Source organism: Lycium barbarum, chromosome 1 (genome assembly GCF_019175385.1).
Source record: "Lycium barbarum isolate Lr01 chromosome 1, ASM1917538v2, whole genome shotgun sequence".
Lineage (NCBI taxonomy): Eukaryota > Viridiplantae > Streptophyta > Magnoliopsida > Solanales > Solanaceae > Lycium > Lycium barbarum.
The window spans coordinates 168,556,913-168,571,207 of record NC_083337.1 but is presented as its reverse complement, the minus strand read 5'-3'; the positions used below and the strand labels follow the sequence as shown (position 1 = coordinate 168,571,207).

The 14,295-nt window shown below is 33.9% G+C and overlaps 3 protein-coding genes across 3 annotated transcripts; 2 read left to right on the top strand and 1 right to left on the bottom strand.

Moving 5' to 3' along the window:
• The first annotated feature begins 5,795 nt into the window (after positions 1-5,795).
• Positions 5,796-6,484, top strand: LOC132617886 (uncharacterized). The gene is made up of 2 exons (XM_060332958.1): positions 5,796-6,243; positions 6,357-6,484. Exons 1-2 carry the CDS (start codon positions 5,796-5,798, stop codon positions 6,482-6,484), a joined length of 576 nt encoding a protein of 191 aa, XP_060188941.1.
• Positions 6,485-8,014: 1,530 nt separating this feature from the next.
• LOC132626577 (LOB domain-containing protein 4-like) lies at positions 8,015-9,605 on the bottom strand. Its single transcript, XM_060341495.1, has 2 exons — positions 9,409-9,605; positions 8,015-8,488 (listed from the first exon to the last, which is right to left on the bottom strand). The coding sequence occupies exons 1-2, from the start codon at positions 9,580-9,582 to the stop codon at positions 8,096-8,098; spliced, it is 567 nt and encodes a 188-aa protein (XP_060197478.1). The 5' UTR covers positions 9,583-9,605; the 3' UTR covers positions 8,015-8,095.
• A 2,298-nt stretch (positions 9,606-11,903) lies between these two features.
• Positions 11,904-14,212, top strand: LOC132606751 (large ribosomal subunit protein bL17c). The gene is made up of 2 exons (XM_060320377.1): positions 11,904-12,183; positions 13,707-14,212. Exons 1-2 carry the CDS (start codon positions 11,982-11,984, stop codon positions 14,114-14,116), a joined length of 612 nt encoding a protein of 203 aa, XP_060176360.1. The 5' UTR covers positions 11,904-11,981; the 3' UTR covers positions 14,117-14,212.
• Positions 14,213-14,295: the final 83 nt, after the last annotated feature.

Here is a 14,295-nt window from a genome sequence, read left to right as displayed (position 1 = left end):
TATTTGAGGGGAAAATAATTTTGAAGGGCTGAGATGATGCCACGTGGCAGCTGTTAGACATAAGGGTATAATTGACCCCATAGTATAACGAAGGGTATAGATGAACTATTTCCCAAAGTTCAGGGGTAATTTTGGCCCTTTTTTTACTAAGCCAGTTTTTTTCTGTACCAAATAATTCATTACTTAACATAAATTGGGCAGTCCAAAGCAGAAAGAATCTAAAGTTACATATTATGTCACTTTGGTTATGTATAAGCAACTTTGTCTACGTGCTTATGTAAAATTACGCAATATATACCACCATAGAAAAAGGACATATTTTGAAAAAAAATGCTACATCTCTTTTGAGTGAGAAGAAGAAATTAAAGGAACACGCTATATAGGCAACAGATAATGCTGCGTCATATGTAGAATAATTTCCTACCAGAAGTATAACACTAAACTCTTAATGTATATAGGATAAAAAGACTTGTCTAAATTATTTGGAGTAAAATAATGCGATCGCACATGAACGGTATGTGTGTGTCTATATATATATATATACACGGAAAAGGGCCAAAATTACCCCTGAACTTTGGAAAATAGTTCATCTATACCCTTCGTTATACTTTAGGGCCAATTATTACCTTACCGTTATACTATGGGGTCAATTATACCCTTATGTCTAACAGCTGCCACGTGGCATCATCCCAGCCCTTTAAAATTATTTTCCCCTCAAATAATTTTTTATCCACTAAAATAACCCAACCCGACCCAATATTTTTTTTTCCAACCGAGGGGTAATGGGTTGGGTCCGTATTACTTTGGCTGGAAAAAAAAAATCGGGCCGGGTTGGGTTATTTTAGTGGGTAAAAAATTATTTGAGGGGAAAATAATTTTGAAGGGCTGGGATGATGCCACGTGGCAGCTGTTACACATAAGGGTATAATTGACCCCATAGTATAACGGTAAGGGTATAATTGGCCCTAAAGTATAACGAAGGGTATGAATGAACTATTTTCCAAAGTTCAGGGGTAATTTTAGCCCTTTTCCGAAAAATTAATGTAGAAGATTCATATATAACTGATAACTAGATTGGAATTGATGAATAACTGATTAAAATGAGAATAAGAATGAGTTTGGATTTTAATATACAGATAGTTATAAAAAAAAAAGATCATGTTTTTTAAAAATTGGACATAACATATGAAAAAAAAGTAAAAAATCCTAGGTGATTTTTCTTTTGGACCGGATGCTAATGAGTGTAGATTTTTTTTTTTTTTTAAATGAGTGTAGAATGCTTATAAGATATTGTGATATTTGTTTCCAGAAATTACATCATGATATAGACCGAAATGCATACTGAAGACGAGAATTCTGAAAAGAAAAAAGGATAAGTAAGAGGGTGGCAGATCAGTTTTTTTTTTTTCCCTCCGGATAGACTCTCAACTTTCCCTACTATCCTATCAAGAGGTCAGTCAATATCAGTAGTGGAGAAAGAAGAGTAGTACCCTTTTTTCAATTAGTCAACATAGTTTCATAATTCAACTAGTGGTCTTCTTGCAGAGACCTCGTCCGTGAAGTAAATCATCGCACCTACGATCCAACCAATTGGGTCATGATATGGAGGGAGGATTTCGTAGCGCAACATCGTGGTTGGGGCATTCCTCCTCCTTTTAAAAGAAGACTAGAGGACGAAAGAAGAAGCTCCTACATCGGATAAAGCCTACTCCTTGCTTGTTGAATATATATATACATTAACCTTTTTATTGGATACAAATCGCTCGAACAATATGATTAAGTTTTAATGATGCAATTTTTTTTAATTATCAAAAATTGTATTAACTTTTGTCCGCGATTGGGAGTGGAATATTGCATTATTTTTCAAGCAATATTGATCTACAGTAAACATTTATAATATTATTTTTAAAATCTATTTTATATATATATATATATATATATATATATATATATATATATATATATATAAACAAAATTTTCAGCGAAGCAGTTGCAAGTGACACCAATATATAATACACACAGCATTTTAAATTAACAATCAAAACGGTTTTCTCACTAAAAGATTTATTAATTCTATATATAAAGGCTTTCATGCACGAGGATAGAGCTTAAATACCTACCGGACAGTTTTTGCATTAAAATGATACTCCGTACTAAAACTTGTAACTATAACACCTTATATACGATAAACAGAACACAATTCTTCTATGATCGAGTAACGAATTAAGTGATGGGAAGTCAATGTAACAAAATAAAAATTGAATCTTTGTATATACTACTTTGTTCCACCTTCTTACATACAGTGGTGGAATAAAAAAGTTAATAAGAGGGGCAACGTCACATCTAGAATTTGAACCCGTGACATAAAATAATATTTGAACCTCTTCTGCCATTATATTAAAGTCTTTAATTATATCAAGAGAATTCAACAGTTGTTTATAACAAAAATAATTTGTTTTTGTCTTATTTGCTAATATGCCAATTTTTTTGAGCTTTTGCATTATATATTTTCTAATTATTATTACACTAAAATGGCCCGTCCAAAATTCAAGATTGGAAAACGGATCTTAGAAAAAAAAGAGAAGATGTTTAGCTGATCAAAGCTTCTAGGTTACATGGGTCTTATTAATCTTGCATGACAAATTTCAATCTTTTTTGGGGTTCAGGCCGGCTAAGGTCTCATTTATTTGCACTTATTGGAGGTCTGAATCTGAATAGTTCAGACCTTAAGTCATTAAGTGTATTTGTTTGCATTAAGATATAAACACTTATTGGGTCTGAATAAGTCTTAATCACTAAAATCTTGAACCAAGTTTTAATATCATTAAGAGATATTTTTGTATAAATTTTTTTTATCACCAGCTCCAATTCCAACCTCAACCCTCCACCTCAACCCCACCCCACCACCCACCCACCCTCCACTCCAACCCCCCATTCCCACCACCACCACCCCACAACCAACCCCAATCCTCCCTGCACACCACCCACCCCTACTCCCACCACCAACCCCAATCCCACCCCACACCACCCACCCCCACTCCCCAGCACCAACCCCTACCCCATACCACTCACTCCCCACTACCCCCACCTCCCACCACCAACCCCACCCCCACTCCCTACCAACCCCACTCCACACCACCTACCCCCACTCCCCACTACCCCCACCTCCCACTACCAACCCCGCCCCCAAAACCACCCCCACTACCTCCCACTCACCCTTTCACCCCCACTCACCACCTACCACAACTACAAAACATTTCCACCATTACTAGTGAACATAAATGTTTCATTTTTTTTTTATCAGATAATATTTTTTTTTATTAAATTTGTATTTATTTTCTACTATTTAGTCACTTTTTAATTTGAATTATATATTTATTATGTTTAAATAAATATATTATGCACATTTAGATATTGAAAAACAAACAGTCTTAATCATTCAGTGTTCAGACCTAGAGACAACATCTTAATCATTCAGATTCAGACGTCTTAATCTTAACGAAAAAAAATGAGGCCTAACTCACTTGTTGTGCTTTCAGTCTTCAGCAATTGAGATGAAGGGTTCAAATTAAATCCCATTAAGATCGAAAGATTTCCTTTTCCTTTTATCTTTTCTCCTTCACCACTAGAAATGTTTTCTACGACTTTCAGAAATTAGCTGATTTTTGGTAGTGCTTCCCCAGGTGTAACAGATCAAAAGTAATTGCAACCTCAAGGTGTTACCTTCCCATAGTATAAAACAAATATTCACATTTGAACATCAAGAAATCGCCAGGTAGATGAGATACTATATCAGACCAACCATTTAAGAGAGATTTCAAATGACCAATCATGAAGGTCCCAGAGTTTATATTTATTCGAACAAAAAGTTGGGATCTTTAATCCGTAAAGAAAGGAAAAAAATCTTCATTCCAGTACGATTAAGACAGAGATATTAATTAATGTCAAGGTCACACGTTTGCATTATATCTCGTGTCTATCAATCGAATTCATAGTATACATTGTTGTTGGTTTATGTTTGTTTGTTCTCCGCTATTATCAGGTCCGTATGATCTTGTTGGCTGGCTGGCTATGTAGGCGTTTTAACATGCGATTTCATGTCATGATTTCAAGTCATGAGATGAAATCGGCGTTTGGACATAATTTCATCTCATGACATGAAATTTCAAATCATCCAAAAATGTATAATTTGGGATTTCAAAATTTTAAATGTAAAACTTGACCCATAAGTTTATATTTTACAAAAAAAAAAAAAAAACCATAAGTTGGTAGATATTTTTAATAATTATTCCACCAATCATTTATCAATCTCATTAACTTCTATTAACCGTTATTTATGTTCGTACCATGTGGGAGGATTATATTAAAGAGTAATTATATTACTATTAATGTTAAAATTTTCCTTTTTATTGAACAAAATTTAGATCAACTGATGTTGTATAGTTTAGAAAAGCATTCTAGTAGCGTATTAATTTTGTTATGAACTATGACTTACTCATTTGGTAAGATTGTATAAAAATTGGGAAAGTTTTGATAGTTTTCACAACTTGTGGGGTTTTTATGTCTATAAGGAAAAATACAACTTAAGAAATCCAAACTGCATGTCCAAATATGATTTCATCTCATGATTTCAAAACACGTAAACGGCTCCTAAGTGAATTTCACTTGCAATTGACAAGTTTATTCATGGAAACATACAAAGAACGTCAATTAAACAATCACAAATAGCAAAGCAATCGCACTCAAGAGTTTAAGCACACTAAACTTCCATCCTAACTATACTTAAACTGGGGGACTCCTACACATCCAACAGGCGAAGAATTTCAAAGATGAAGAGTTGCAAATGCAATATGCAATGAGGGCAGCTCCCACGAAACGTTATTTTGATGTAGTAACTTCAAGCTTCTTAGTAGCCCGGTGCTACTGAGTTATGTACTTATTAAGTTCATTCCAATACAAATAAAGATATATATATCAATCAATCTCAATATTACTATATCAATCAATTTCAATATATTGTAGTAGCAATATTATTGTTGTTTTATGTTTGTTTGTTGACTTTGTTCTCTGCCTATAATAGGTCCGTACTGTTGAAAAAGTAAACTTGTTCACATTATTTAATTTATTCACATTACATTTAATTTAGTTCATGAACTAGTAAATTAATGTATTAGGAGATACATGAATTGGTGGAAAATTCTAGATTAGTCTAGTGAGTTTTTATTCATGTACTTGGAGGATGTGAAGAATGAAATTATTAATAGTGATACATGTATGCTAGAATAGATACATGAATGAATTCACCTATAAATAGTCATGTAATCTAGCCATTTGGATCAAGTCAAGTTGAATAGAAGATCATATTTCCTTCATTTCTCTTCTAGTGAGTTTGAGTATTATTTATGTTGTCTTGCTCTCCCAAATTTTCAACATTTAGTATCAGAGCCGGTGTGTTTGAGAGACAACAAAACGTAGAGAGAAAATTAATAACACCAATGGAACTCCATTCCAAGTTCCGATGCTCACTAAAGAAAATTATGGAAGTTGGCGCATCCGAATGAAGGCTTTGCTTGGAGCCTATGATGTATGGGAAATTGTGGAGAGCGGCGTTGATGAAGAAGATGATGTCGTTGCCGCAAAGAAGAAAGACCAAAAGGCACTCACACTCATCCATCAAAGTTTGAATGAAAAGATGTTCGAGAAGATTGCAAATGCAACCAACTCCAAGCAAGTATGGGATATTCTTCAAACTTCCTTTAAAGGTTTGGACAAGAGGAGAATTTGAATCGCTGCAAATGAAGGAATCCGAATCAGTTTCGGATTATATTTCAAGAGCCTTGGCGGTTGTCAATCAAATGAAGAGATATGGTGAAGAGTTGAATGATGATAGGGTCGTTGGAAAAATATTACGATCCCTAGATTCAAAATTTAATTATATTGTTGCCATTGAAGAGTCCAAGGACTTGGACACCATGACCATAGAAGAACTCACGGGTTCTTTGCAAGCACATGAAGAAAAGTTGAAAAAACTGAAACTAGAGTCGGTTGAACAAGCTTTGCAAGCAAAACTTTCTTCAAAGGAGAAAGATGAAAAGTGTGGCTCACAACAAAGAGGTCGTGGGCGTGGAAGAGGTCGTGGAGGAAGAGGTGGTAGTCAACCTCCGACCAAAGAAAATAGAGTCAAGACTCCAACCAAGGAAGAGGCCGCGGAAGAGGTAGATGATGGAGGTCAAATCAAGGAAGGTATGATAAATCAAATATTGAATGTTATACTTGTCAAAAATATTGTCATTTTTCCTCGGAATGTAAAAATAATTTGGAGGAGATAAATAATTTTGTGGAGAGCAAAAATGAAGATGAAGATGACACTTTACTCATGGCATGTAAAGAAGAAGAAAGTGTAGAAAGAAATAAATGGTACCTTGATTCCGGTGCAAGCAGCCATATTTGGGGGAAGAAGCATTTATTTGCTGAGTTTGATTAATACATCTTTTATTCATGTATCACTAAAATAAGAGAGTCGTGAATTTCATGTACATGTCACGTTAAAAACTGTTCATTTTAAGAAATTTCATGTACTAAAATCTTTGAAAAATTAGTTAGAATCTAAGGTGATAACACATATTACCTACATTTATTCCTTCTAATATAAAGAAACAATACATATTACCGACATTTATTCCTTCTAATATAAAGAAACACAAACTGTATCCAAATTGTTCCTTAGATGACTTCATATCTTCAATTGCACTATCCAATCGTCCGGCTAGAGTTAAACAATTAATTCAAAGCAAGCAAGTCAGAATAACGCAACAAGGGTATGGAAAAATGAAAATGGACAAAATGACAAAATTTCTTATATGTATCTAAAACTTGTGGGAAAAATTAGGAGAATGGTTTTGTAGCCCTTTAAAAAAAAAAATAGTTTTATAATTTTTTTGCGAGATATTCTTATCTTTTATACATACAAGATCTAATAAAAAAAATGTAAGAGATCTGAAAAAGTCATTTTGGGCAAGAGATCTCATTTCCTTGCAAAAATTACTTGATATATGCATTAGGGGGAACGTACTGTTGGGATCAAAATAACAGGACGTCATGCAGAAGCTTACAATTACAAACATTGAACGACAATAACTCAAGAACAAATAAAATATACTAAAAATACATAATATTATAATATGATTTGGTCAAACTAATATAAAGAAGCATAAACTCTATTGGGAGAATAATCTCCCCCTAAACAAGAATCTTTAGGGACTACATTGTGAATGCTTTTTTGTGTTGTGTCATATGAAAAAAATTCTTCAATTTATAGAGGTCTAAAACCTTTTCCTCCAAGAAAAGGACTAACCAAATATGAAAGAGAATTATGTTTTCCTTTAAGAAGAAGTAAAATGATTATGGTTATACTTTGACTTTCCTTTCAGAGAAAAGTAAAACTCAAATATGATAAGAAAATCAGGGCAAAACCCTAACACGTGCCAGGTATGATAAAGGTATGATAAAATAGTCTGAAGTGTGAACAGACTAACCCTAACACCATCAATATTATTTAAAGGGAAAAGGGTCAAATTGTCATTATACAGTTAATTGATTTCAGTTTTGTGCAGTACAGTAAGCCAAACTATTTAGTGCATAATTTCATGAATCCGCTGCAGTTACTCACTGGCTCTACTAACCAGCTTTATACAGTTTTTTTTTGCTGATAAGAATACAGTATAACTTTTGTGCAGTGACAGTGTGTATAATTTTTTATACCATGAAGTAAAATTGAGTCATTGACCACTACAATAGGTAAAGTCTTCATATCAAGCATGATATGGTAAGAAAATAGAGTGAGAACCTGCTATAACCTCTTAAATTGTGCTGATAGCATATAATGTATATAACTTAAATTCTTTTTCATTCAGAGGTTCCAAAGCATGAAGAAACTAGTATATCTGCAGCTTTAATACATTTGCTTGGCCAAATCCACTTATGCATTTGGTGATCTTACAAAACTTGACTAGATGAGCAGCACTGGGAAAAAAACATGATAAGGTGTTAAATGAAAGGCAAATATTAAGAGTCTATTGTTGTCCACACTAGAAAACTACATGTCTAAATAAGACAGTGGAAGAACTTCAGTTTCTTGAAAACAATAGTCTGCTGCTTCTGGTAGTAGAAGCAAGGCATCTGATCCATTATTAATATTAGCATATGCATTTTGGTCGCTCAGCTTCTGGAAATTGTGAAACTCGTGGTTCTCAGGAATGAACCGAGAACCTTCCAGAAGCGAGGGTAAGGATAAGGGATCGGATAGTTGGGTTTTAAGAGACATTGCTTCAGCTAAAGCTACATTTAACTCGGATTGCAAGTGAAATATGTGTTTCTGGAGGGCAGAAATAATGCCCACACAGCCATAAACTGGATCTCTGAGTCTTGCTGTAGCTTCAAAAACCATGCTGATCACTGCATCTTCTCTGTTTTCCTTTGGTATCTCCTGCTGAAAATGAATGCCAAACATTCAAAGCAAAAAAGGGTTCATCTCTTGAAGTATATCTTTATAACTAGCACTGTTAGCATTATATGTTATTAGGAGTATATAGATTTAACTATATATACTGATGAGATTTAACTATATATACTGATGATCAGTGGAGCTAGGGGGCGCAATCCAAACTCGATCCCTTCACCAGAAAATTACGCTATATATTCGAGGTCAAATTGTTTTGTATGTATATTAAGTTACTTGGACTCTTCGAAAGTGTTGCCGTACCCGTGTCGGATCCTTCAAAAATACACTACTTTTGAAGGATCCGACACGCACCCGACGACATTTTAGAAGAGTCCGAGTAACTTATATATATAATAGATGTTGAATTACTTGGCTTCTTAGAGTACTGTTTAATTCTACTTATTTTGAATCTGCTCAGTGAAAGTCCCCGCTTCACAACTGACCGATCATTTATTGGTGTATTATATATGTAATCCGATCCGTTCCAGCATGTTGTCTGCCTTATTTTCAACTAGTTCCATTTATTCTGGGCTGTTACTTGTAGTTAATGTATAGAGCTTAAACTCTAGTTATATTATAAATAAATAAAAAGATAAAAATCTAGGTCTTTTACACTTAAGCACCGTTGGCATTGTATTTTAATATATTAAGTTAAAAGTTATAGATCAAATCCAAATAGGGACAGAAGGCGCTCAATTATTTTTTCTTATTTGCTAGTCTTGGTGATCAAAGTTTTTCAGTGCTTGTGTTGGTACGTAACAGATAAGCGGCGAAAAATCTAATTGCGCACTAGCTGGTTCAAACATGAAGATGATAGCCAGTAACAATCATAATCGGGCACAAGCTAGTCCAGATACGGAGACACCATTGTCATAAAAAGAAGTTAGTAAAATGTATGAATTACGTACTTGTAACATTTTGCTGATGTTGCTAGCACCAAAAATTCGATGAACAGCAATAAATTGTTGAGGCTCAGCAGCTGGAAAGTGAGGCAAGAAAATGCAATCTTGAGTGCAGCGTTTACGAAGAAGCTTGCATGCTGAGCATGCCGTATGCTTGTTCTCTTTGCTTGTAGAACTCATGAGAAACCAATAAATTAAAGCAGTTTCTTAATTTGGTATTTATTTTTGGTTGAAATTAACGCAAATGCACTTACTTAACTGAGTATTTAAAGCCACAAAGTAAAGCATGGGGTCCAGAAAATAGCTGGAGAAAAAGAAAAATCAAAGATCCTAATTTTAAGGTCTTTCAATAGTTGTAATAACTTTCATATCCCCATTTTCATTTTCAGGGGGGAATTTCAATATTGAACGAAATGGAAACTGCTAGACAAGTAATATTTCCATTAATTGCATTGATCCCAGTTCATCACTAATATATTTTGAGCTTAAACAGATAGTATAAGGAAATATTCTAATGGCCATGTCACTTTGCTTGTTGTAGCACATAATTTATTTTATTTTCAAGTTTACAAGTTTTTCTTTTTATGACTGATTACTTATAAATATATTTTGTATGATCTGATCAAATATCAAATTAAGTTAATTTGCTTGTCGGTGTATATATGAGCTGTAGCCATATAGTACTTTTTTGTACTTATTTATGTGGATAATTTGATGAATGATTAAGAGCCTGGTGATATTAAAAAGTACAACAAAAAGCTTCACACTTGAGGGTCCATATAATAATTAGGTGATGAAATGATGATGTTGGTAATATATCTGCAAGACGTATGAGACAATAGGAAGAAAAAAAAGAGGGATTAATAGGGAAACCATCTTTCTGCCGATTTGACCATGCTTGCACGTCTAGCTTTTTTGCAGAAATATATCAAACTTATATATTGGAAAAGTAGTTTATGTAGTCAGTCCGAAGTGGTTGTACAGGTATGAAATATTTAAGATTTAAAGTTTATGAGTTTTGGGTTATGAAATAATGATAGTAAAGCTCGTAACTGAATTTTAAATTTAATTTTTGTATATATCTAGTGAATTTTTTACTAGATAACAAGGTCTATAAACAAAAATGATAAAGGAAAAAAGTGTAAGGAGTATTAATGGAATTGAGAATATGGTTATTTTGGAAATGATGGAGAATCAAAATTGCAAAATGGATCTTGCTTGAGGTTATTAGATTTTGTTTGTTTTTCAAATTTTAGCTCTTTTTTAAATTTGGTATCATTTGGATCCCATTTTTTGCTTGAATGTGAAAGTTACGAATGGTGCAACTAGGAAGGTAATATTTGTTCTTAATAAAAGATGTTTTCTTTGTCTATAAAAGTTGGTTCCCACTTGCACTAAATAAATAAAAACGAATAGGTTCATAATATGATGTGGTCCGTTTTGTTAGATTTTCAAAAGTTTGCTTATGTTTTTTAGTTGGTCTTTTGTAATTGACAAGAGACTGAGATTGGTTGCTTGGTCCGATGATTAGAGAAGGACCGTTTATAATTTGTTTCTCTATTTAGGTTACTTATTTGATTATTGATCAATGTAATGTCAATTGGGAAAGAAGTGTTCACCTCACTCCATATAATACAAACAACTAATCGATTAGGAGAAATTATCTTTTTTATATGAAATTTAGGACTCTAATCATATATTCTCTTTTAATTTATTTAATAACCATGTGAAGTATGATAAACAACAGATTACATTGTCCTTCAAAATCCTAAAGTTGTTGATTTTTTTCTTATTCTCTTCAAGGGTGTTGTCAAGACACTTGAAATGCCTAAGATTAGAACGTCAATATTAATAAGAGCATTGGATGAAAATATTAAATCAAGTGACAAACTAATAAAAAGTTACATTGACAATTTAATAGTATTAAGTAGTGAAAAAGTAATAAAGAAAAATGGGCAACAATTAAAAATTATTGGATGACTTTTTGATATAATTATTTCCTTTAAACAAAATAAAAATTAAACACTTTGTTAGAATATTATGATCTATTAGACTTTAAAATTAGAACGCCTCAAAAAAAGAAATCAGTTGTCTAATCTTAGATAGATTAAAGAAATTCCAGCATTATGTATAACTTATTGTAGGTATTAAATAGGCTTTGATGGTAATAATTTATTCACACTTAGTATTTACACTAAATCATATTAATCTACTTTGGTTAAGTTATAAATTAAAGAGGAAATGTGTAATTAATTAATATTTGGTGATAAGAAACATATATAGACATATGTCAAGTAGTTATTACCGGTGCGGGTAAATTTTTACTATTTTCTTATTATAATATTTACATAATTAATTTTTTTAATATCAACCGCGTATCGCGCGGGTAAGAATACTAATTTAAATAAAATAAGAATAAATATGAAAAAGGTAACAGAAGCAAAAGTTAATAGGGTCGGAAGGCAATATATAGAAGAATTGGGGTACGAAAATTGACTTATCCATTCAGATAAAACCCACAACAACTCATCCCCAACATAACTAGAGAACCAAGAATTGAAAGCAAACCTTAGGAGGATATGGCTTCTACAACATGGAGTATGTCTTGTCTGAAATCTGCACTCCCTTCAATTCAACCAATTTCAAACTCTTCACTTCGATTCTCCTGTGGGCCTTCCCCATCTCGTCTCAGGATAGGCAAGCCCAAGCCCAGTTCAAGAATTCTTCAGTCCTTTGTTGGTCTTGCTCCATTGCATCCACTCTTGTCCCTTTCATCCCATGGTAAACTTTCTGATTACAATTTTGTGCAAAAAATTGTATTTCAAGATTGTAACTTTTACTCCAATGGGTGCCACTTAATTTAAATAATTCCTTTTTAGTTTCAACTATGCATAGAGTTCAAGTTAAGGCATTGGATGACTTATGCTGCTACATGTATTAAAGGGGTTCAGTCGAAGAGACAATTTCTTTTTATATAAATAAATTGTCGAATTCCTTTAACATAAGGAAGTTTCTAGTTTACAGCCAAATGTGGCTCAAAATTTGCTTTAGGCTGCAACTTCCAATCTAAGATATTGCATTCTTGCAATTTTTGTATCCCTATTAGAATTGCTGGTTTTGGGGTCTTATGCTTGTGTTTCTGAGACTGAGTGGGCATTGTCATCCATTCAAAATTAATGTGTTGTCTGTTAGTTTGTTCGCCATGGCATGTGAATAAACAAAAGTTTGCATCTTTTTAGTGTAAGAAAACCCAACCTATCTTTTTGTGTGGAGTTGGAAGGCACTCCCTTCGTGCCTTCAAGCTATGGAATGGTACCAATTTGCATAGAGGAGGGTCTTTTTTCTCATTCTTTTTTCCATTATAGTTGTGCGACGATAATAGCAATGAGCTTAAATGTAGAAGTGGGGATTCAAATAGCCGGCCCCATCTTGTTTTGGACTGAGGCATAGTTGTTTTTTTCATTGTAGTTGTGGAATGTTGTGGTTGGCGAGGTGTGAAGATGCTAGTGATAGCGGCTGCTGTTGTGATATGGTAATCAAAGTACTTCTAGGAAAGGGGAAGTTTTAGGTGCTTAGCCGGAGAAGTCACAGTTTTTCTCTTGCGTTGTCGAGAATAAAATAATTCGAATGTGGAAAATATGTATACCATCTGTGAACTAGGTAGTGTAACGTGGTTACAAAAGTTTTATGGATTTTGTGTTAGGTAGGAATGATAAGACTTTGGTTAAGGTGGTACTGTACTAGAGAACGGTTGTTTCCATCTTCACACCTAGTTCTATTGTCTACTCCTAGTCAAGTTTTAATGTGTAGGTGCTTTTCAGTTGGTCTAAACCATGCCCAATGTTGTCAAGAAGTCCGTGAACATCTTTCTCCCATACATCATGGAGCTTATTATGCTCTCCTTTTAATGTTTGCTTAAATATATATTGCCGTTTTAGGATTTTTGATTAAACTTACATAGATTCTGATGTATGGATGTTGTATCACTCTAAACACGCTACTATTTATCTGCAAATATTGGATCTTGTGATAATTGTAAAGTTAACAGAAGTGGGAGGCTTGAACGAACTGATTAAACAATGATGTTGAGACATCATGTCGAAGATGTTGATGTCTGAGATTTGAAAATATCTCAGGAATGTGAATGCATAGGGAAATATCTTGTTTACTCTTGAACTTTGAAGGTTACTTATTTAGTTAATTCTACTCTAGCCTTTATAAAAAGAAGTTTAGTTTACTGATGCCGCTTTTGCATGTTAAGTTGTGTTGCTCTACCATTATTATACCTTTAATTTATATTGCAGATTCAACAAGTTTTGAGCACTCATTCTCCGTGATTGAAAATGGCGGCCGGGTTTTTGCCATGAGACATGGAAGGAAGGTGCCCAAACTGAACAGACCTCCTGACCAGCGTCGGGCACTTCTGAGAGGTCTCACAACACAGCTCCTCAAGCATGGGCGTATAAAGACCACCAAAGCGAGGGCCAGGGCAGTGAGAAAATACGTTGACAAAATGATTACAATGGCAAAGGATGGCTCTCTTCATAAGAGAAGGCAAGCTCTCGGGTTCATCTATGAGAAGCAGATAGTGCACGCATTGTTTGCTGAAGTCCCGGAAAGATATGGAGAGAGGAATGGAGGATACACGAGGATAATAAGAACTCTACCAAGGCGAGGGGACAATGCACCGATGGCGTACGTCGAGCTTGTCTAGGACTTAATATTCATTTTTCAATGTTATTTTTTGTTGGTTCGGAATTCTGATGTGAACTAAGAGAGTTTGTTAATTACACCAATTATTCCATCCCAATTTCCCGTATGCCATTCAATTTTAATTTGCATCTCTACTCTGTTTATTTGGTTTGTCTCCTTTGATCTGTTTCAAGTTTTTAT

Bases quoted from the DNA above. Each gene is read 5' to 3' on its own strand.
- LOC132626577 (XM_060341495.1), bottom strand. From the start codon at position 9,582: ATGAGTTCTACAAGCAAAGAGAACAAGCATACGGCATGCTCAGCATGC. The intron at 8,489-9,408 runs GTACGTAATTCA...ATTCATTTTCAG, and splicing joins ACATCAGCAAAATGTTACAA to CAGGAGATACCAAAGGAAAA.
- LOC132606751 (XM_060320377.1), top strand. From the start codon at position 11,982: ATGGCTTCTACAACATGGAGTATGTCTTGTCTGAAATCTGCACTCCCT. The intron at 12,184-13,706 runs GTAAACTTTCTG...TTTATATTGCAG, and splicing joins CTTGTCCCTTTCATCCCATG to ATTCAACAAGTTTTGAGCAC.
- LOC132617886 (XM_060332958.1), top strand. From the start codon at position 5,796: ATGAAGGAATCCGAATCAGTTTCGGATTATATTTCAAGAGCCTTGGCG. The intron at 6,244-6,356 runs GTATGATAAATC...GCAAAAATGAAG, and splicing joins TGGAGGTCAAATCAAGGAAG to ATGAAGATGACACTTTACTC.